The sequence below is a fragment of the Henckelia pumila genome, chromosome 3 (assembly GCF_033568475.1).
Source record: "Henckelia pumila isolate YLH828 chromosome 3, ASM3356847v2, whole genome shotgun sequence".
In the NCBI taxonomy this organism is placed as follows: Eukaryota; Viridiplantae; Streptophyta; class Magnoliopsida; order Lamiales; family Gesneriaceae; genus Henckelia; species Henckelia pumila.
In genome coordinates this window covers 4,355,902-4,380,751 of record NC_133122.1, presented here as the reverse complement: position 1 = coordinate 4,380,751, position 24,850 = coordinate 4,355,902, and the positions used below count along the sequence as shown (strand labels likewise).

Below are 24,850 nucleotides of genomic sequence, written 5' to 3'. Positions count from 1 at the left end.
AGTATGTGGTGAATCCTTGACAACAAAGCATCGACTCCTATATGTGTCGTAACTGTACCCAATCCTGTCACCTGATGACCCCAATAGAGTCGATAAACGAGTCAAAGTTCAAAATATCTCCGATTTGAACTGCAAATCCTTGTGATTGTTCTGTAGGTGCAGTTATCATAGCAGATAGAATATTGAACAGAACAACAGACCAATTTACGGAAATACCAGCAGATATAGCAACCATAACGTCAAATTTCTCAGATGTAATTGCATCGAAAGAACCTGCTTTGGCCAGAAGAGATTTGGCCACGATATCGTGCAGAATTCTGAATTCCATCTTCAATTCCTTCTTCTTGCAAGGAATGTCATCATATGTGAATCAAAACAAAACACATGCTAGAGTTATTTTACAATTTAATTTAAACAAAAATAAAAACTAAATTTACCAAAAATAAATTAGTTTAATAATAAATAAATAAATAAATAAAACAACTTGAAATTAGTCATTAATTAATCAATTCATTTTCATCATCGTGCATATGCTACCATCAATTCATTGTCGTCGTTTTCTAATATAGATGATGATTTCAATTAATTGTGTTTAACATTTATTTTCTTTCTCGGTTGATGACATCGCGGTCTTACTACCGCACATAGCATATGCAGTTCATCATTGAATATCAAGTCACTTTTCATAAAAAGTGTGATAAATAATATATCATGCTTCTTCTAGAGCATTTACAACAAATATATTATTTGAATCGATATCAAGTCAATATATTTTGGTATATATCTCATATATTTTATAACATTCTCTTATGGATATTGAAAATTTTAGATCACATATCGATATTCTTTAATAAATTTCGATAAATTTCTTTATTTATAAGATCATCAAAAAAATCATTCAACCAAAAACCCTTTAAATTAATATTCTTCAAGAATATTGCTAAATCTTGTATCTTATATTAATATTTTTCATGAATATTATCAAATCTTGCATCTTTTTATCAATATTTCAATATTGATACAATCCTGTATATTTTTTTTTATCAATATGGCACGAGATCTATTTCTTCAATCATATTTATAGATATTGGATATCATATCAGATATCAATCATGATTTCTTCAGTTTCTCGATATACAAAATCATATATCACATATTTATCATGAATCTATTGATATTTTCATTATATTATATCATAATCATGAATCTCTTTCGATATATCAAATTGTAATCACAAATATCTCAAAATTCACAATATATTATATCATGATCATGAATTTCTTCAAATTCTCAATATAAAATCATGTTGTGCTACTGTAGAGCCACAACATATTCATGATATTTCATGGGCACCAATATATCTATTATTATCATTGTGCAACTTCTAGAGCACCAATGAATATCTCTCATAAAATAGAGTATTGACAACACGTTGTGCTATTTCAATAGTATCAATAAAACGAGAATTATTTTCATTCTCAATTGGTTACAACATCATGCTGATAACGTGTTATAAATCATAATAGAAATAGAGAGATTAGTAGAGAGAATTATGAGATGAGAGAATTCATATGAGTCAATACTCAGGTGCAATTATTATTGAACTCAATCACCCTATTTATAGGAAAATATTACAAGATACAAATCTTTAAAATATTATCTTTGACATATTTATCTTGATCACATATCTTTAATAAGATAATCATCTACAATAATAATAAATTTATAACAGTTATAGTTTTTTATATTTTAATATTCGATTAGTCAAATTAATATTCCTTTGTAATGATTAAAATTTGAATTTTTATACTTTTCGATATTCTGTTATATGTTTTGAATTTTTTTTATTTAAATTTTAATATTCGATTAGTCAAATAAAAGTAAGTCATTATCTTTTAGTGTAAATTATTAAAAGTTCAAAAAAAAAATCACTTGTATTTTTTATTTATTATTATTTTTTAAAAAAAGGGTGGTTTTCTGGTGGTAATAAACAATTTTTTTCTCTCTCCCTTGATGATATTCTATCTATTGGTAATAATATATTTTATTTCCCAATTACCCTTCATTTTTTTCTTTAATTTCCAAATGTTTCACACACAAATGAACAAAATAACTTTAAAAAAAGAAGACGTGGTGAAAAAAAGTAAATCGGTTCAAACTATCAGAGTAAAATTTCGGTTATTGACAAAAAATTTGAATGTAGTCAACAACATTATGGTGCAAATGTATTTATCGTAAGTTCTACTTCAAATTCTAAGTGAATTTATTGGTTATGAAACACTTCAGCAGCTTTCGAAATATCATCCAACTGACGGAGGTCTTCATCAAAAGTAGCAGCTATCCCCTCAGCAACAAAACCTTCACCAACTGCTGCCTGTAAATATTCCTTTACGTCCTCACACGAGTTCACAAACTTCTTGCTCTGGTCGACCAGACGCACCAGAGTTTGATTCAAATTATGCAGCTTGACATCTGTATTGGCCTTCAGCCGAATTCGTGTCAAAATTCTGGCAGGCTGCCACCAAATTACAATTTCTTCCGCTGCAAAGAGGACTATCTGTCTCAGATAGTAGAGACAGGAGACCCAAAGTACTTTCCAAAAGTTGGCATGTGGCAGCAACGGAAGGTCAGTTGCCTCCAGCGTATCTATGAGACCAGCATCATCCGTTTCTAAGAACATAAGTTGGACTAGAAACACAGAAATCGACATGTATATCAGACAATACATCCCTCCACCAGTAACAAAATAAGAACCCCACTCCACTGCCAAGGCAGGGAATAAGGTAAGTCCCGGAGCCATCATAAGCATTAGTCCTAGTCTCCCCAGAAACCGATGTCTAACCCGTCTCAGACGAATCTCTGCGGCTCCAAATCCCCAAATTACTCCCATCCAGAACAGCCAGATAAAACAACCAGCAAAAAAGAAAAACCTTCTCTGGTTAGCGTCTATTTCAGAGCTGATGTCGTTCTTCAACAGCTTGAGTGAACTGGGCATTGTGGTAAAGTAATCAAAGGCGGTGCAGTAGCACAAAAACGAGACAAAAGCCAGTACAACCTGAAAGCGGTGCATCTGCAACAGTTAAAAGAAAAAATCAAATTACACGCTAAAACTCAAAATTGAAGTGAAACAATCTCAAATCACATTAAAAGATCCAAAAACTCAGCATTCATATCCACATTTCCAACTTGAAAAAACAGAACACGAAAATTTGAATGAACTAAACAATCAAAATCCAACAGATTCAAGAAACATTAACACAATTAATTTACAAAATCATACCCATTCAAGAAAACTCGAACACACTAAATTACTACGCAGGAACACATTACAAAATCATATTTGTCTACTTCAAATCTGCAACAGATTTATCAAATTACTAGGCAAAATCAAAATCATTCAGATTCATGAAAAATTTCAAGAAAACACAAAACACATTAAATTACTACGCATTCAATTGAACAGGAACAAATTACAAAATCAAACTAATCCACTTCTAATCTGAAATAGAAACCTACAATTTGAATACAAAAGGAACGAAAGAAATGAAATTTACATTCGATGGAATTTTGCGTCTGCTGCTTCCGTCCCGTTGGTTGTGATAGTGGCCGGAGTGGCGCGGGGTGGGGAAATCTAATCTAAACTTGAACGCTTTTATTTTGCGTCTGCTGCGTCCGTCCGGTCGGTTGTGATAGTGGCCGGAGTGGCGCGGGGTGGGGAAATCTAATATAAACTTGCACGTTAAAAGCTTTAGCCTTTTGTCCCTATAATACTAGAAACATTTATACATTTAAATTTTATATATTATTAAAAGTTAAAAATAACAAATGAGTATTAAATATACGGTAAATTTTTTGTTTATTCGATAAATATAAATCTATTTATTTTTTCATATCTTATTAAAAATTTCAAATAATGTAATTTTAACACAGTAAAAAAATCATATATTTTAAATATTAAGTCAAATAATCTAGTTTATTTTTAAAAATGTATTTTATTTACTATTTAAAAAAATTGATTTTTTAGTCCAATCATTTAGTTACCCATATCCGATTTAAGTGACAAAATTGGTGAATCAGGTTTAGATTAGTAAAACATGAACATATTTTAATTTGATCAAGCAGACCAATAAATCGATTCCAAAATGTCCGAAAATGGTCTAAGGTACAAAGTTGAATCGGGTAGTCCGAAAGGTCCGAAGCGTTCGGACCAAGCGTAGGAGTTTAGAAGCAGATGAAGATACCAGAACGTCCAAAGAGTTAGGACATGCTGTTGTGAAATTTTCTCGCAAGCGTACGAGTGTCAAGTTTTAGTATAATGAAAGAGAGAGTGTCGATCCCACAGGGAGTAAAATGAAAATATTCAATACTTGTAATTAAAATAGTCTTAATTTTATCTAGAAAATCAAACTTCGAGAATTTTGCAGAATAAATAAAATAAATAATGAGAAATTATCAAGCTCACACACACACAAATTTCGAGGAATTATCAATCAGAGAAAAATAGTCCAGAGGTTTTGATTTCACTTGGTCTCGACAATATTCAATCCTAATTAATCTATTTTATGAATTTCCTTTGATTAATAACCAAGAACACTTACATTATTCTATTCCCCTCTCCCGAGCTACAAATAGAGTGTATCAACTACAATTCGATTTCAATATCCCTATTAAAAATCTAGATGTAGTGATATGTGTAAAATGATGTTCCTTAAAGGTTCTATTAAAGCTATATACTCTCCCGAGCTATATAAACAATTAACAGTGTAGTTCCTATTGATCCTATTCAAAATCCCCTCTCCCGAGCAACGATTCTAAGTAAATATAACAACTCAATTTATGGCCAGTAAATTAAGAAGACATTCAATTCTAGAAACATAATTAATCAATAGAAATTCAATTTATTAAAATCAAAGATTCATGAATATGTCTCAACCAAGCTACGTCAACCTCTAGACTAGAAAAGTTTAGTTCATGCTCGAATTCAATAAAAACCAAATAATGTTTAATATCTCAAACATAATTCAACAATCAAAAGAAAATAAAAAGAAGAAACAAAGCCGTAGTCTTTCTTCCGTGTCCGGTCGAAAAGTCTTCGTCTTCGGTCCAAGCAATCTTCAGTTCTTCAACTCCAAAAACTCACAAAAGTGCTCTCTAAAATATTGGCGGCTGATAGATAGATTTTTGACTCAGAAAAATACCCTAAATATGACCTAACAATCGTCCAAAATAATACCAAAGATATCCCCAAAGTTTCCATAAACAGTCGGACTCTAATATTCCAAATAGACGACGGCGCGGGCGCGCAGGAAACTAGGCGGGCGCGCTCTCAATTCGCAAAACAAACTTTTGAACATTCTTCAACGGCGCGGGCGCGCCTAGGGTCAGCGCGGGCGCGCCCTCAGCTCGACTTTTCTTCTTGAGTTCTTCAGTAACAGCGCGGGCGCGCCTAGGGATAGGGCGGGCGCCCCTCAAGCTCGAACTCAGCCTTTTCCAACTCTTTAATTTCCTTGTAAACTTCCATCTTTGAAGCTTATTTCCACTTGAACACATCGAAGTCCATAACTTCCTACAAACACAAAAACAACAACAATTTCACGCAATATCTACCAATAAATTCCAAAAGTCAAGTAAAATCATATACAAATTAAGTGCACAAAATGCACTTATCAAATTTCCCCGAACTTGAACTTTTGTTCGTCTCGAGCAAAACTAACACAAACTCCACTCAATTGCAAGAACAACAACCATCAAGAATGACTATGGATTAATGATCAGTATGGAATTCCAAAACAATTTAAATCCAATCATATCTGTCCTACTAACACTTGAAAAATAAGTTAGCCAGAAAAGTAATTCAACCTCATAAACTCCGCAACTCACGTTTCAAAATACTCTTCTCTTAACTCAATTCAAACATTCACAAATCATGAGGACTTCCATGGTAGAGCAGGATCAAATTCACGGATATATCATCACAACCACACTCAATTGGTTTAATTCAAAGAACGTAGTGTGTGCGTGTTTCGATCAAGAATTCATAATCATTAAAGTTTCAATCAACAGTCCATAGGCTAAATTCTCGCAACCCCTCTCCACTAGTATATTGGGCAACTGTGACTCGGTCAATAGGACTTAATAAGCTTATAATGCAAGGCCTGGCTCATGGCTACAAATGAAGGAAAAGAATTCAAATAAGGAGTAATTCACATTTATGCTCAAACTCTAATGTCAACTCCTTTTCATTCACAACTTCACACTTATTTCACTTCATTGATTTTTTAATTTTTTCACAACTTTTCTTTTCACAACTTTTTCAACTCTTTTTTTCTTTTCTACTACCTTCCTCATTTCCATTCATTCACCACACCATTCCATTTTTCAAAAATAAAAACTAGGAGCATATAATAATTTAGCATTCAAATTACTCCCTTAAAGGTAGGAAATAGTATATAAGCTATTCAGGTAGTCAATGTAGGACCTTGAAATAATGACGAATGGGGGTTTCATCACACGTTTACACGCATGCCATTCGATTTTCAATAAAGCTCAAACAAGGTACTAGGGATAACATATATAATAGGTAGCTTGAAAGGCTCAAACGAATTCAGAAAAATCGCCTAAATCATTCCTAATCATAGTTTTGCCCGTATTTCGCCTCGAGGGGTGTCCGAACTAGTTCTAGACAAGTCTCAATCCACAATTAAATCATACAAATCTCAATCAGTGCAGAAAGAAATAATCATCAGCAGTAAACGATGATTTTCACAAGTAGTTTCAGAATTCTCGTACCTCTAAGTACTAATATGCGTGTAAGCTCAAATGGGCAACTAAGGATAAATTGATTCAATAAAATTCAAGGCCCAAAAAATCCAAACAATGCCTCAATCATTTTTATGTTTGTCTGTCTCAAGATTCAGATTCAAGCAAAATCACAGAATATATAGGAGTTCAATTGTTCACTTGGTTCCGTTTATTTCAAAATTTTGTCAGCTAGGCAGGTAGTCATGGACTTCAGTTACAAAACAAAAATTAACATCATTGGCCATCAATCCATTTCATTATGATTTCTCAACATCATTCACCAAAAAAAACACAACTACATAAATTTCTCAAATTCAGCCACACACTAACACAACACAACTCCTAAGAACCGAACAACTAAAATAAAAACAAAACAAAAGCAAAAGCAACTAAACAAAAATAATAAAAGTCAGAACTAACACAAATCCCCCAAACTTAGTACATTTATTGTCCTCAAGGAATTAAAACAAGAAAGCATAAATGACATGTACCACAAACGACGACCGTCAGTGGTCGTCGCCATCATCAGCGGCATCATCATGGGACGGACCTAAAGGGCCAAAAGTGGGCGGCCACTGTGGATACAGAGGAAATGGATGAGTCAAACTAGCAGCCTGTGGAAACTGATATCTCAAAGCATCTGTAAAATCCATCATGTGGTCCATAAAGACACCAGTAGTCTGCTGAAATGTCCAAAACTCTTGACGGTGCGCTCTCAATTCATCCTCCAGAAGAGCAACACGATCGGGCGCAACAGGGGGAACCTGAGGTTGGGGTGCAGGGCCGCTTCTTCCAGCTGCTCTCTCATTAAAATCTCGCCTCTCAGAGCGAGTTCGGTGCTCAGAAGCCGGTATCAGACGAAAAGGAGTATGACAAGCAATAGAAGCAGTAGCTTTCAACAATTCTTCATTCTTGCCCCACTCATCTCCAGCCGCTTCACAAAGATCAATTATAAGTGCGGGCAATGCAAACCCGCCAGTCGTCTTACCTGCCGCCACACCCTGAATAGTTGCTTGACAAATCTGTCCCAAGTCGATTGCTTTGCCCTCCAAAATACAATAAACAAGAATCGCTCGTTCTCGTGTCACCTCATGCTCGTGGTCAGTCGGCTTAAGATGAGACACAAAATTTTTTACCACAGCTTAGCATCAGGAATTAGCTCGGTCTTCTTCAACTTAGAAGGCTGATGATCACGGCCCATGTGCCATTCCGCGCCCGGAACACAAATATGGCTCAGAATCACCGCGTAATCCACTTCATTCGCTCGATACTCCGCATATTCATCGTGAAATACTGGCGGAAGGTTGTACAGGGTGTTAATAGTGTGAGCATCAAAAGGCACTAGCTGGCCTCGGACAAGCACTTTCAACTGCATGTGCTTTACTTTCAAGTTCGCATAAAATTCACGAACGACTGGGACGACTGCATCCTGAGGTGGCTTAACAAAATTTAACCATTGACGCCCATTCAGAGCCCTACCAATTGTACTAAAAAACTCATCGTTCCCAAATCCCGATGTCGTATCAAACCCACGCTCCATTAATATCGTTTTGCCTAGACAATTTTGATAATGATGTTCGGAACTCTCATTCCAGAAACGCTGCGGCTCAGGTTCCGGATTAGCATGAGAAGAGGATGCAACAAATTTTTGTTTCTTCTTTGGTGCCATGAATCAAACACTTAATGTGCACCGCAAGTCACGCAACAATTAACCAATTTACCACAATCACAACTTCCCCAAACTTAAATCTAATCCACAATCCATACACAACAACAACCGCTTCCGCAACAATCCAATAGAATTCACACTTCAAAGATGGATTAATCAATTAAGACTTCAAGACCCACGAATCGCACGAGTAGAATTTCGAAATACTCACCACCCAAAACACTTTTAGAAGTAGCAAAAGAACGACTTACTCCATATGAGTCCGAAAAGAGTAGATAATCAAAAGCTTCCCCAATGTACAATCCTCCAAAAATTAAATGAGGCGTGCCCTGGAAAAAAGTGGTTCGACCGTCACGCGTCAAATAGATGATGAAAGAAATTAGATTGTGGGGGTGGAGATGAATAGATAGATGAGCCGATTAGAACAATAGAAGAGGGGAAAAAATCGTGAGGAAGAAGGTGGACAAGAAATTAGGGAAAAGATTTGGGAGAAAGGAAATAAAAGAGTAGGTTATATGGAAGAAAGCGGTTTCGGGGCAGGCGCGCGTATGGTAAGGGCGGGCACGCCTTCATCTCGATTTGTGAGTTTTGTAATAGCAGGGGCGAGGCGGGCGCGCGAGTGGTAAGGGCGGGCGCGCCTTCATCTCAAAAAATTTGGCACAAATTTGGTAGAGGGACGGTGCGGGCGCGCCGATGGAGGGGCGGGCGCGCCTTGAGCTCGAAAAATTTCACCATTGTCATGCTAGAGCGGCGCGGGCGCGCTAATTAATAGCGCGGGCGCCCCTTCGGTTCGAGATTGGTATCCAAAATCCTGCAAAAATCATAGAAAAAACCAAATTACTTCCAAAACAACAAAATTAAAAGTAAAAACGAAAAAACAAAAAACAAAAAAAAAATAAAACGAGAAAACAAAGACAAAAACTAGAAAATTTGGGTTGCCTCCCAAAAAGCGCTTGGTTTAAAGTCATCAGCCCGACGTGCACCAGTCTTTAGTTGGGATCATCAAGCAATGCACTGGATGCGGGTAGTACTTCGTTGCCAAAGTAGTGCTTGACTCTCTGCCCATTAACCTTGAAAGTTCTTCCATCTGTACACCGCAATTTAATGGCACAATGTGGATAAACTGTCTCTATGAGAAACGGCCCTGACCATCGCGATTTCCACTTCCCTGGAAATAATTACAACCGAGAGTTAAATAGCAAAACTCTCTGACCCTTTTCGAATTCCCTATGCACAATGATTTTATCATGCCACTTCTTTGTTTGCTCTTTGTAGATCTTGGCATTCTCATATGCTTCACTTCGGAATTCATCCAATTCATTCAACTGTAGTTTCCGCAACTCTCCGGATGCTTCGAGATCCATGTTTAGCTTCTTGATAGCCCAAAATGCCTTGTGCTCCAATTCCAACGGTAAATGACATGCCTTATCAAAAACCAGCCTGTAGGGAGACATCCCAATGGGTGTTTTGAATGCAGTGCGGTAGGCCCAAATGGCGTCATCTAGCTTGATTGCCCAATCTTTCCGATTTGTCTTAACCGTTTTCTCCAAGATTTGTTTGATTTCCCGGTTAGAGATCTCCGCCTGGCCATTGGTTTGAGGATGGTATGCACACGCCACCTTATGCCTGACACCATACTTAGTGAGCATGGTATTAAAAATCTTATTGCAGAAATGCGTACCTTCATCACTGATTATTGCTCGTGGAGTTCCAAACCTCGTGAAGATATTCTTTTGCAAAAATTTAACTACAACACGAGCGTCATTAGTTGAGGTGGCAATGGCTTCCACCCATTTTGAAACGTAATCAACTGCTAATAAAATATAAGTGTACCCAAAAGAAGGGGGAAAGGGACCCATAAAATCAATACCCCACACATCAAATAATTCTACTTCTAAAATATTTGTGAGGGGTAATTCATGCCTTCTTGAAATATTTCCCGTTCTTTGACACTTATCACATGATTTCACCAAGGTATAACTATCTTTAAACAACGTAGGCCAATAAAAACCAGATTGTAGTACCTTAGCAGCAGTTCGGGTGGCTCCAAAATGTCCTCCATAGGGTGAGGAATGGCATTGTTCCAAAATTTCATTTGCTTCTTGCCCCGCCACACATCTTCGAATCACTTGATCGGCACAACGTTTGAAAACATAGGGATCATCCCATAAGTAGAACTTAACGTCATGGAAAAACTTCTTCTTTTGATGTCTATTCAACTCTGGAGGCATAGCACCACAAGACAAGAAATTCGCAATATCAGCAAACCATGGAATAAAGGAACTTACCTCAAAGATTTGTTCATCCGGAAACAATTCCTTTATGCTCTCCTCCTCCTTCACGTCTTCTAGCTCCAATCTTGACAAGTGATCAGCAACTTGATTTTCGCTACCCTTCTTGTCCTTGATCTCAAAATCAAACTCTTGTAAAAGTAGAATCCACCTTATCAAGCGTGGCTTGGCATCCTTTTTGGCAAACAAGTAGCGAATTGCTGCATGGTCAGTATAAACAACTACTTTAGTACCAATTAAATATGGACGAAATTTATCAAAAGCAAAAACTACTGCAAGCATCTCTTTTTCGGTGGTAGTTTAGTTTTGCTGTGCGGCATCCATGGTGCGACTGGCGTAATATATAGCTATGAAAATCTTATCTCTCCTTTGGCCTAATACCGTGCCCACTGCATAGTCACTAGCATCGCACATAAGCTCAAAGGGCTCCTTCCAATCCAGCACAATCATGATGGGTGTTGTGGTCAATGCCGTCTTGATCTTTTCAAAGGCCTGCAAACAATCATCATAAAAAATGAATGTAGAATCTTTTTCAAGTAAATTACACAGGGGTTTTGTGATTTTAGAAAAATCCTTGATGAAATGCCGATAAAACCCTGCATGTCCTAAAAAACTTCTGATGCCCTTGATATTCTTCGGAGGTGGAAGCTTCTCAATTGCAACCACTTTGGCTCGATCCACCTCTAATCCATAGGATGACACTTTATGTCCAAGGACAATGCCCTCTTGAACCATAAAGTGACATTTTTCCCAGTTAAGAACTAAATTCTTTTCTTGGCACCTCTGCAAAACAAGAGATAGATTATGCAAGCAATGATCAAAAGAGGAACCAAATACTGAAAAGTCATCCATAAACACTTCCATCACGTCCTCCACCATATCTGCAAAAATCGCCATCATACACCGCTGATGTTGGAGAACGCGGCGATCAGATCAATCAGGATTGATACCCGGTGCAGCGAAAGTTTAAAAATTTTATATGGAACGATTCCATAATGGGTATCAAAACCTTACGATTAAATTGTGTGTGTAAAAATTAAATAACAATTATAAATTTTTACCTCCAATCTCGAATCGAGATTATGGACACCAACAGATTGCTCTGCTCTTGTTGTATATCCCTGGAACTGATGGACGAACTGTTCTTCAATCAGGTCCACGAACGGATATTTAATCCTTCTGATAGATTGCACTAGAAAATCTATCAGAAGTTTCTACGAAGAGAATTAACGAATTTGATCCGTTAAACCAGACTGCAATTCAAAATTCACAGACTGGATTTTACCGAGCAGAGGGGAAGGGGGGACGGCCACTTTGAGAGAAAATCAGCTAGGTTTTCGAAAATTTGTGACCTGTTGTGTATAATTTCTGTATTGCAATAACTTATTTATAATGTAGGCCACTAACAGCTTAGGGCCCATTAGTCATAAGTTCAAGCCCGACAAGCAAAGCCCGCATATTCAGAAATTAATATAAAATTCATCATGACTCCGATTGATAAACCGATTTCAACAATGTGCACAAAAACAATTTCTGCACCTTTTAAAGTCAAGATAAATTTTTCTGAATCCGAATTCAGTGATTTCCAAAAATGCCCATCCCTATGTCATTTTAGGAAATCTTACTCCTCTACACATAATTAAGAAATCCAACTTCTTTGTTCATTAAATTTAACTCTTTAAATTTAACTATCTCAACGGGGATTAAAAATCCATTACTCTATGTGACCCTCAATGGTTCAGGGATAAAGCTAGCCGTGGGCTCACAACTCCTTGTGACTCGGAACAACAATTTCCGACTTGCCCATCGAATCATGGTAAGAGCGCCTAGCAACATCGCCCCATGATTCCCTAGGTATCACTGATAGTGCCTACAAGAACCAATAGATTTTGGTTAGCGTACAGTACGGTCCCTTCATCCATATATCCCGATCGAATCAACAACCATTGGTATATCGAGAGTCGTTCGAGATTCGATAACTATGCAATACATCTTGAAGATCAAATAGTGACATCGCATGTGTTACTAAGAAACCATTTCTTAAAACACATCATGTACTCTGGCCAGAGATTCGTCACACTAATATCTCCTCAGATCGCATAGGATATCCACACTCGCAAGTATGTGGTGAATCCTTGACAACAAAGCATCGACTCCTATATGTGTTGTAACTGTACCCAATCCCGACACCTGATGACCCCAATAGAGTCGGTAAACGAGTCAAAGCACAGTACTAGCATATAGAGTCTCAATGATGTTTCAAGTAGTAAGGACTAATGGTGTACAACCAAAACCGCGGACTTTATCCACTCGATAAGTGATAACCACTTGGAAAGTCCGAATAGGGTAGTTCGATCATTCATCGTATGAATATCCATTTGCATGCTTCGAACATCTCTATGTTCCTTACCAATGAAACGTGGTACTCTGCATCGCAAATGCTAGTCTCAAACTCGAGCGATCCTTATCCTTATTATCGGACGGCTCAATCGACTAGGAACAGTTTAGAATATACAGTGACTATAAGATGTGTTTCATGATAGACATCCCCATGTTCTACCACATCTTACATACACTATAGTATATTCAAGGTCTTTATCAAAACAACAATAGTATATCACAATATAACAATATGAAAAAAGATAAAGTCATTGCCATTAATAAAAGTGTAAATTATATTAAACAAAAGATTGTTTATACAAAGAGTCATCAAAGCCCTTAGCCACAAGTTGGCTCACCGGGAACCTACTCTTTCAATCTCCCACTTGCCCTAAAGCCAACTAGTCATACTACGTAGACCCATTGCTTCGCGATGTTTGTCAAATAATGGTCCTGGCAAGGGCTTAGTAAGTGGATCAGTGATATTGTCTGCAGAGGCCACTCTTTCGACAGTGATGTCTCCTCTTTCCAAAATCTCCCGGATGATGTAGTATTTCCTCAGTACGTGTTTGGATCTTTGATGAGACCTTGGTTCCTTTGCCTGAGCAACGGCACCCGTGTTGTCACAGTACACCGGGACTGGACCAACAACTTCAGGAATAACGCCCAAATCTTGGACGAAATTCCTCATCCAAACGGCCTCTTTAGCAGCAGCTGATGCTGCAATGTATTCTGCCTCAGTGGTGGAATCCGCTGTGGTGTCCTGCTTGGAACTCTTCCAAGAGACAGCACCGCCATTGAGCATGAACACAAATCCAGAGGTTTACTTCGAGTCATCCACGTCACTTTGGAAGCTAGAGTCGGTATAGCCTTCCAATTTTAGTTCTCTTCCTCCATATACCATGAACATATTCTTAGTCCTTCGTAAGTACTTAAGAATGTCCTTCACGGCTTTCCAATGCATTTGACCGGGATTAGCTTGATATCTGCTCGTGACACTCAGAGCAAATGCTACATCCGGTCTGGTAGATATCATCCCATACATGATACTACCTATGGCTGACGCATATGGTACATGTGTCATTTTCTATATCTCTTCATCCGTCTTGGGACACATAGACTTGGATAGAGAAACTCCATGACACATGGGTAGATGTCCTCTCTTGGACCCATCCATTGAAAACCGTTTCAATATGGTGTCGATGTAGGTTGATTGAGTGAGTCCTATCATTCTCTTAGATCTATCTCTATAGATCTGTATCCCTAGAATATAGGATGCCTCACCCAAATCCTTCATCGAGAATCTACCTGATAACCATATCTTTGTTGACTGCAACATCCCTACGTCATTCCCAATGAGTAGGATGTCATCAACATAAAGTACTAAGAATGTCACAGCATCCTTAACTACTTTCTTGTACACGCATGGTTCCTCCGGGTTCTTGATGAAACCAAAATCCTTTATTGTTTCATCAAATTTCTGGTTCCAACTTCTTGATGCTTGTTTTAGACCATAAATTGATCTCTGAAGCTTGCATACCTTATGCTCGCTTCCCATGGATGTGTGCCCCTCAGGCTGCTTCATATAGATTTCTTCCTTAATGTCACCATTAAGAAAAGCAGTCTTCACATCCATTTGCCATATCTCATAGTCATACCAAGCAGCTATGGCAATAAGGATTCTTATGGACTTGAACATTGCAACTGGTGAAAAGGTTTCATCATAGTCAACTCCTTGTCTTTGAGTATAACCTTTCGCCACCAATCGCGCCTTTTAGGTCAATACCTTACCATCAGGCCCAAGCTTTCTCTTGTAGATCCATTTACACCCTATTGGAACAATTCCATCGGGAGGATCTACTAAAGACCAAACTTGGTTTGTATGCATCGAATCTATTTCCGACTGCATAGCTTCAAGCCATAAATTTGAATCCGCATCAGAAATTGCTTCCTTGAAGTTTCTTGGATCACATCCAACATCGGGTTCATCTTGATCCCCTTCAAGAAGAAGACCATATTGAATAGGAGGTCTAGAAGTCCTCTCGGATCTTCTAGGTACAGGCGTGTCTATCAATGGTTCCTGAGGTGTAGGATCGTTATTTTGTATTTCGGGTTCTTCTCGAATTTCTTCGAGTTCCATCATCTTGCCTTTCTTATCCAATAAGAACTCCTTCTCCAAGAAGGTGGAATTCCTTGAAACAAACACCTTTGTTTCAGCAGGATAATAGAAATAATATCCGATTGAATTCTTCGGATACCCTACAAAATAACATAAGGTGGATCGACTATCCAACTTATCTCCCACTGTCTGCTTCACGTAAGCAGGACATCCCCAAATCCTCAAGTACGAATACTTAGGAGCTTTTCCATTCCATAACTCGTATGGTGTTTTGTCCACTGCTTTGGTGTGGACGTTGTTCAACAACAATACCGCCGTTTCAAGCGCATAGCCCCAAAACGAAGGTGGAAGCTCAGTGAAGCTCATCATGGATCGAACCATGTCCAACAAAGTTCGATTATGACTCTCCGATACACCATTCAGCTGTGGTGTCATAGGAGGAGTCCACTGAGAGAGAATCCCATTCTCTTTTAGATAGTCCAAAAACTCGGTACTTAAGTATTCTCCACCTCGATCCGATCGAAGTGCTTTAATACTTTTACCTAGCTTGTTTTCTACTTCAGCCTTGAATTCTTTGAACTTTTCAAATGCTTCAGACTTATATTTCATTAAATATAAATACCCATACCTAGAATAATCATCAGTAAAGGTAATGAAGTAGGTGTGGCCATATTGAGTACCAACTCTAAATGGGCCACAAACATCTGTATGGATCAAATCCAACAGATTTTGACTACACTCAGGTTTCCCCTTAAAAGGAGATTTAGTCATTTTTCCTTTCAGGCAGGATTCACAAGTAGGTAGAGAATTAATATCAGACATATCAAACATGCCCTCTCCCACTAGCTTGTTCATCCTCCTTGAGGAAATATGACCTAGCCTAGCATGCCAAAGGTTTGCCGGGTTTTGGCTATCGATTTCCTTTTGTTTGTTGTTGCCGGTTTATCAATATAATTTATTGGAACGTCTTTTAGTTTTAAGTTATATAGATCGTTTTCAAGTTGTCCATGTCCAATCAAACATTCATTCTTGTAAATATTGCAAATCCCATTCACAAAATTGCAAGAATAACCATCTCTATCAAGCATAGAAACAGAAATAATGTTTTTAATCAAATCCGGAACAAATAAAACATCTCTCAAAAATAACTTAAAACCGTTCTGCAAAATTAAATAAATATCTCCCACAGCTTTAACTTCAACTCTGGAACCATTTCCGAGCCTCAGCTGGGTCTCACCCATTCTAAGCCTGCGACTTCTTGTCATCACCTGCAAATCATTGCAAATGTGAGATCCACATCTGGTATCCAATACCCAAGAAGTAGTATTAAGTGAAACATTTATTTCAATATAGAACATACCCTTCGCAGTTCGCAACTGCTCTAGATATTCCTTGCAGTTACGCTTCCAATGACCGGGCTTCTTGCAGTAATGGCAAACATCCTTGGATTTTTCCATGTTTGAAGCCTTTGTCTTGTACTTCATCTCGGCTTCGATTTTCTTGGGTGGGGCAGAACGTTTCTTACCCTTTGTACTTGGCCCCTTCTTAGCAGAAGAAGAGGAGCCCACCAAGAAAGCCGGTTTATCCTTCTTTAATGTGGATTCATATGTCACAAGCATATTGACCATCTCTTCAAGGGAGGCCTCTATCTTGTTCATATTGAAATTCACCACAAATCCGTCAAACGAAGAAGGAAGAGATAGAAGTAGTAAGTCCACGTTGAGTTCATGCTCCAACACCAAATCAAGGGTTACCAACTTCTGTATGAGCCAAATCACTCGTACCCCATGATCACGGACCGAAGTCCCTTCACGCATGCGACACATCATTAGCTCCTTTATAGTAGCGAACCTTTCAGCCCTCGATTGAGCCCCAAAAAGTTCCTTGAGTTGTACGTGAATGTCAGCAGCATTCACAGTGTCCTCAAATCGCCTCTGGAGTTCATCAGAAATTGAGGCTTGCATATAGCATTTGGCCTTGATATCATGGTCCCACCATGTATCAAGTTTGGCTAACTCTTCAGGACTTATGTCAGCTGGTGCTTCCTTTGGAGGAGATTTTTCTAACACGTAGAGCATCTTCTCCGAAGTCAAGACAATCTTCAACTTACGGAACCATTCCGTATAGTTTGCGCCAGTCAATTTATTTTGTTCGAGGATCGAGAAAAGTGGATTACGCGAATTCATCTTTATGAAATACTGAAAAGAAACAGACAAATATCATTGATTGTTTAAGTAATTTACTAAGACATAAAATAGGCTAAATTTATTTTATGAATATCACTCCCACTATTTTAACGATTTCACTACCCTCTAGTGAAAACGGGAAACTGTTTTTCTTAGTGAGAACATGGAGTCCAATTGACAAACTATGGTCCCGAATAATGTCAGCCAACCATAATTTTCAAAAGGTAGAGCCCAATTGCTTCCAAAGCAACCTCCACGTTTTTACCTCATGTCCAATAAGGGCCCAATAATATGACGCCGTTTATTGTGACATGTCAAGATGACCCATCAATATTAAGTTGTGATGGACGGTCGCCATGTGGATCCCCAATAATATGAGCCGATCCCATGGGAGTTCCACCCAACTTACAACATGTGTCGATCCAATGTACAGCTTTCCGACGAACGGGCCCCCCCAATAATATGAGCCGAACCGTATCCGCGGGTAGCATCTCATACATTGATCGTTGATGGAAGGTAGGAACATTTAAACAAATTTAACTTTCCTTTATTTATCTTGATATCAATTTTAAATCATATTTAAAATGAGGGATTTTAATTTTGAAAATTTGTCTCATCATTTTTAAAATTTTGTATGCTTGCCGGATTCACACAATTTTGTCTAAAACATGCATACAACAATAATATCACATATTATATAGGATGATCGATTCCATTTCTAATCGACCCGTGGTTGCCAATCACGAGTCTTAGTCCAATCCTAGGTAATATGCAGTATGCAATGCAATCCTATTACATTTTGCTTCCAATTTACATTTCTTCTGTCTTTATTGTCTGCTGAGCCCACCTCCATCTTCAAATTTTCATCTCCCACTAAATCTAATGTATTTACAATAAATAACAATGAAAAGTAGGGGATACATTTTTAAGGGATGGGAACGGGCCATAAACCAAGCCCACTTTTATTACATATGACAATTCATATTGGGCCATAAACCAGGCCCATTAATAAATCCAACAACAATAAAAACAAATGTAAATTCCTAACATACACCTACAAAATTGGTCATGGCAATCGATCATCCTTATCCAATAACATTTAATTCAAAATTAATTTATTGGATAACATGCAAAGGCAATTTAAATTTAAAAGGATAAAATCATATTTCATATATAAAATCTCATTTTACATACAAAATCATAATTTATCTTTTTATCAAATAAAATCATATTTTATCTATAAAATCCAATTTTATACATAAAATCATATTTTACTCAATATATGCATAAGATCATATCTTATCATCAATTGTACAAAAAATAATTAATTTCAAAATTCAATTTAACGGATAAAATATTTAAATTTTCCAAAAATTCAAATTTATCCAAAAATCAATTTTAAAATTTTCAGACTCGAACAATTCGATCCGACGCCTCGTGGACCAATCAAAAACAATTTTCGATTGGACCAAAAATAGAATTTTAACATATTAAAATTTAATTTTAAAATTAAAAAAAAAATTAATTTTTCGCGGGCCGCTCGGGGCATTCCCGGGCTGCCCGCGCCCCATAGGGCTCGGGCCGGGCAGCGACCATCGCTGCCCCCCCGGGCAGCGATCCAATCGCTGGCCGGGTTTTGCCCGAAAAAAAAAAAAATTTTATTTTTAAAATATTTATTTTGTTTCAAAAACCGAGGCTTAAAAAATTTTTGTACAATCGATTAATTTAATCGCTTGATCTGAGCAACCTGGCTTTGATACCACTGTTGGAGAACGCGGCGATCAGATCAATCAGGATTGATACCCGGTGCAGCGGAAGTTTAAAAATTTTATATGGAACGATTCCATAATGGGTATCAAAACCTTAGGATTAAATTGTGTGTGTAAAAATTAAATAACAATTATAAATTTTTACCTCCAATCTCGAATCGAGATTATGGACACCAACAAATTGCTCTGCTCTTGTTGTATATCCCTGGAACTGATGGACGAACTGTTCTTCAATCAGGTCCACGAACGGATATTTAATCCCTCTGATAGATTACACTAGAAAATCTATCAGAAGTTTCTACGAAGAGAATTAACGAATTTGATCCGTTAAACCAGACTGAAATTCAAAATTCACAGACTAGATTTTACCGAGCAGAGGGGAAGGGGGGACGGCCACTTTGAGAGAAAATCAGCTAGGTTTTCGAAAATTTGTGACCTGTTGTGTATAATTTCTGTACTGCAATAACTTATTTATAATGTAGGCCACTAACAGCTTAGAGCCCATTAGTCATAAGTTCAAGCCCGACAAGCAAAGCCCGCATGTTCAGAAATTAATATAAAATTCATCATGACTCCGATTGATAAACCGATTTCACCAATGTGCACAAAAACCATTTCTGCACCTTTTAAAGTCAAGATAAATTTTTCTGAATCCGAATTCAGTGATTTCCAAAAATGCCCATCCCTATGTCATTTTAGGAAATCTTACTCCTCTACTCATAATTAAGAAGTCCAACTTCTTTGTTCATTAAATTTAACTCTTTAAATTTAACTATCTCAACGGGGATTAAAAATCCATTACTCTGTGTGACCCTCAATGGTTCAGGGATACAGCTAGCCGTGGGCTCACAACTCCTTGTGACTCGGAACAACAATTTCCGACTTGCCCATCGAATCATGGTAAGAGCGCCTAGCAACATCGCCCCATGATTCCCTAGGTATCACTGATAGTGCCTGCAAGAACCAATAGATTTTGGTTAGCGTACAGTACGGTCCCTTCATCCATATATCCCGATCGAATCAACAACCATTGGTATATCGAGAGTCGTTCTAGATTCGATAACTATGCAATACATCTTGAAGATCAAATAGTGACATCGCATGTGTTACTAAGAAACCATTTCTTAAAACACATCATGTACTCTGGCCAGAGATTCGTCACACTAATATCTCCTCAGATCGCATAGGATATCCACACTCGCAAGTATGTGGTGAATCCTTGACAACAAAGCATCGACTCCTATATGTGTTGTAACTGTACCCAATCCCGACACCTGATGACCCCAATAGAGTCGGTAAACGAGTCAAAGCATAGTACTAGCATATAGAGTCTCAATGATGTTTCAAGTAGTAAGGACTAATGGTGTACAACCAAAACCGCGGACTTTATCCACTCGATAAGTGATAACCACTTGGAAAGTCCGAATAGTGTAGTTCGATCATTCATCGTATGAATATCCATTTGCATGCTTCGAACATCTCTATGTTCCTTACCAATGAAACGTGGTACTCTGCATCGCAAATGCTAGTCTCAAACTCGAGCGATCCTTATCCTTATTATCGGACGGCTCAATCGACTAGGAACAGTTTAGAATATACAGTGACTATAAGATGTGTTTCATGATAGACATCCCCATGTTCTACCACATCTTACATACACTATAGTATATTCAAGGTCTTTATCAAAACAACAATAGTATATCACAATATAACAATATGAAGAAAGATAAAGTCATTGCCATTAATAAAAGTGTAAATTATATTAAACAAAAGATTGTTTATACAAAGAGTCATCAAAGCCCTTAGCCACAAGTTGGCTCACCGGGCACCTACTCTTTCAGCTGAAAAGTTGCAGGTGCATTACACAGTCCAAACGGCATCCTCCTGAAAGCAAACGTGCCATAGGGACAAGTAAAAGTAGTCTTCTCCTGATCTTTCGGTGCTATAGCAATTTGATTATAGCCTGAATAACCATCTAAGAAACAGTAATAGCAATAACCAGCAAGTCTATCAAGCATTTGATCAATGAAAGGAAGTGGAAAATGATCTTTACGAGTTGCTTTATTCAACTTCCTATAATCTATACAAACTCGCCAGCCAGTTACTGTACGTGTGGAGATTAACTCATTATTCTCGTTCTTAACCACAGTAATCCGACCCTTCTTAAGCACCACTTGAACAGGAGAGACCCAACTACTGTCAGAAATAGCATAAATTACTCCCGCATTCAACAGCTTTAAAACTTCTTTCTTAACTACCTCTTTCATGACGGGATTCAACCGTCTCTGATGATCAAGATAAGGAGTATACGACTCTTCCATCAAAATTTTATGCATGCAAATTGTTGGACTAATACCCTTAATGTCAAAAATTGACCATCCTAGAGCGGTTTTAAAATTTCTCAGAACTCTCAACAACTTATCTTTTTCTACAGCAGACAAATGAGCAGATATAATAACAGGACAAGTAGAATTTTCACCAATGAATTCATAACATAGGTGCGCAGGCAATGCTTTTAGATCATGAGTTTCAGGGGATACCTCTGGTTCACTATTTTCCAATGTTTCAGATTCCTTAGAACTCACCATTTTTTCTTTCGGAGCGCTGTATAGGAATACTTTTTGTTCATGTAACTCTCAATCCTCTTCCTTATCAACCACCTCGTCCGCCACCAAACATCGTTCGAGCGGATCAGTACTTCCTGCACATGAAAAAGATTTATGAGAATCAATAATTTCAATGCTCTTACATGTACTTACCTCTTTTGGGCCCCTCATGGTGTGATAAATATTAAAAATCACCGCTTCACCACCAACTCGAAGTGTGAGTTCTCCCTTGTGTACATCGATCAATGCGCGTGCAGTAGCTAGAAAAGGTCTCCCAAAAATCAAGGGAGTTTCGTCATCTTCATCCATGTCCAAAATCACAAAGTCTGCTGGAAATATGAACTTATCGACCTTTACCAAAACATCCTCCACAATACCCCATGGGTATGTGATACTCCGATCAGCCAGCTGTAATGTGATGGTGGTCGTCCTGACTTCTCCAAGCTCCAAAGTCCTGTAAACAGAAAAAGGCATTAAATTTATACTGGCTCCTAAATCACATAAAGCTCTATTTACCTTAGAACCACCAATAAAACAAGGGATAGTAAAACTCCCTGGATCCTTCAGCTTTTGTGGCAACGTTTTCTGCAGGATTGCGCTACATTCTTCTGTCAAATTCACCACTTTGTTGTCTTTCAATCTCCTCTTCTTAGACATTACATCTTTGATGAATTTTGCATAATCAGGCATTTGTTCCAAGGCATCTGCAAATGGAATATTGATGTATATCTTCTTGAAGATATCTAGAAACTTGGAAAACTGCTCATCAAGTGCCTTCTTCTTAAACCGCTGTGGATAAGGAAGTTGTGGCTTGTACATCGGTTTAGATTCAGCTTCCTTCTTGGGCTCTTCAACCACAATTTCTTCAGTCACTGGTTCTTCACTTTCTTTGGCTTTGCTCTGCTCTTTCTCTTCTAACTTCTTCCCACTTCTCAACTCAACTGATTTGCACTGCTCTTTTGGATTTACTTTAGTATTGCTGGGAAACTGTCCTCTGTTTTGATCCTTCAAAGCATTTGCAAGCTGTCCAATCTGTGTCTCCATGGATTTCATCATAGCTCTTAAACTACACATGTGTGTCTCCATGCTGTCCATTTGAGTTTCAGTCCTCGACATCCTCTTGTTAGATTTAGTAACAAATGTAGACACCACATCCTCCAATGATGCTTTACCTTCCCCTTGATTTGTATTGAATCCCGGAGGGGGTTTCAACACATTCTTGTTGTTGGCATAAGAAAAGTTTTCATGGTTACGTAAACCAGGATGATAAGTATTAGGAGGAGGGTTACCTCGATAGTTTCCATAGCCTCTGGGATTGATATATTGAGCTTCCTCAGGAGGATGAGATTCATCTATGGCAACCGACACACCTACAGGTTCTGCGATATTCACCTTGTTCAGAGAAGCCACTTGTGTACTCAACGCAGATAACTGTGCAGTAATGGATGTAAGAGGATCCACACTGTACACTCCTTTCTTGACTCCCATATGTTCAGATGGTCATTGATAACTATTGATAGTCATCTGTTCCAGCATATCATAAGCCTGAATGGGGTCCTTGGCAAATATGGTACCTCCAGCAGCAGAGTCCACATACAATCTTGTAGGCGCATTCAGACCATTGTAGAAAAACTCTATTTCTTCCCAATCTGCAAAATTATGATTAGGACAAAGTCTTAACAAATCTTTGTACCTTTCCCATGCCTCGTATAGCTGTTCTGAATCATGCTGTTGAAAGGTACTGATCTCAATCTTCAGCTGGGTTGCCTTGGATGGTGGAAAGAATTTCTCTAAGAATTTCACAGTCATGCCCTCCCAAGTTGTTATGCGTCCTAGTGGCAATGACTGCAGCCAACTCCGTGCCTTGTTCCTGAGAGAAAAAGGAAACAAACGTAAGCGTATTGTATCCTCAGAAACACCATTTATTTTAACAGTATCAGTAATCTCTAGAAAAGTGCGCAAGTGTAAGTGAGGATCAGCTGTGGCAGTTCCATTGAATTGGTTCTGCTGGATCAAAGAGCAAAGAATTCTCACTTTGAGATCTTCGCATAAACTGAAATTAAGAACAGTAGCAATTTATTAGTACTTAAATCAAAATAAAGAAAACTCTAAATTAAAACTTGTACTAATTGGTAACAAGACTAAAAAATAATCAAAATTACTCCCCGGCAACGTCGCCAAAAACTTGTTGTGAAATTTCCTCGCAAGCGTACGAGTGTCAAGTTTTAGTATAATGAAAGAGAGAGTGTCGATCCCACAGGGAGTAAAATGAAAATATTCAATACTTGTAATTAAAATAGTCTTAATTTTATCTAGAAAATCAAACTTCGAGAATTTTGCAGAATAAATAAAATAAATAATGAGAAATTATCAAGCTCACACACACACAAATTTCGAGAAATTATCAATCAGAGAAAAATTGTCCAGAGGTTTTGATTTCGACAATATTCAATCCTAATTAATCTATTTTATGAATTTCCTTCGATTAATAACCAAGAACACTTAGATTATTCTATTCCCCTCTTCCGAGCAACAAATAGAGTGTATCAACTACAATTCGATTTCAATATCCCTATTAAAAATCTAGATGTAGTGATATGTGTAAAATGATGTTCCTTAAAGGTTCTATTAAAGCTATATACTCTTCCGAGCTATATAAATAATTAACAGTGCAGTTCCTATTGATCCTACTCAAAATCCCCTCTCCCGAGCAACGATTCTAAGTAAATATAACAAATCAATTTATGGCCAGTAAATTAAGAAGACATTCAATTCTAGAAACACAATTAATCTATAGAAATTCAATTTATTAAAATCAAAGATTCATGAATATGTCTCAACCAAGCTACGTCAACCTCTAGACTAGAAAAGTTTAGTTCATGCTCGAATTCAATAAAAACCAAATAATGTTTAATATCTCAAACACAATTCAACAATCAAATGAAAATAAAAATAATAAACAAAGCCGTAGTCTTTCTTCCGTGTCCGGTCGAAAATTCTTCGTCTTCGTTCCAAGCAATCTTCAGTTCT

General features: G+C 37.6%; 2 protein-coding genes and 1 non-coding gene across 3 annotated transcripts in view; 1 reads left to right on the top strand and 2 right to left on the bottom strand.

The window, feature by feature from the left end:
- Positions 1-9,459: 9,459 nt before the first annotated feature.
- LOC140888005 (uncharacterized) lies at positions 9,460-9,924 on the bottom strand. The gene is made up of 2 exons (XM_073295676.1): positions 9,771-9,924; positions 9,460-9,638 (listed from the first exon to the last, which is right to left on the bottom strand). The coding sequence occupies exons 1-2, from the start codon at positions 9,922-9,924 to the stop codon at positions 9,460-9,462; spliced, it is 333 nt and encodes a 110-aa protein (XP_073151777.1).
- Positions 9,925-11,061: 1,137 nt separating this feature from the next.
- LOC140888004 (uncharacterized) overlaps positions 11,062-24,850 on the bottom strand; it is a 33,639-nt gene continuing 19,850 nt past the window's right edge. Inside the window, exon 11 of the mRNA XM_073295675.1 lies at positions 11,062-11,253. Within this exon, the coding sequence (XP_073151776.1) occupies positions 11,062-11,253 (192 nt within the window). The remainder of the gene's footprint in view (positions 11,254-24,850) is intronic.
- Positions 23,475-23,580, top strand: LOC140894203 (small nucleolar RNA R71). The gene has a single exon (XR_012153749.1). It is a non-coding gene; the product is annotated as a small nucleolar RNA R71 (small nucleolar RNA).

Bases quoted from the DNA above. Each gene is read 5' to 3' on its own strand.
- LOC140888005 (XM_073295676.1), bottom strand. From the start codon at position 9,924: ATGTCTCCCTACAGGCTGGTTTTTGATAAGGCATGTCATTTACCGTTG. The intron at 9,639-9,770 runs GTGAAGCATATG...AATTATTTCCAG, and splicing joins TGAATTGGATGAATTCCGAA to GGAAGTGGAAATCGCGATGG.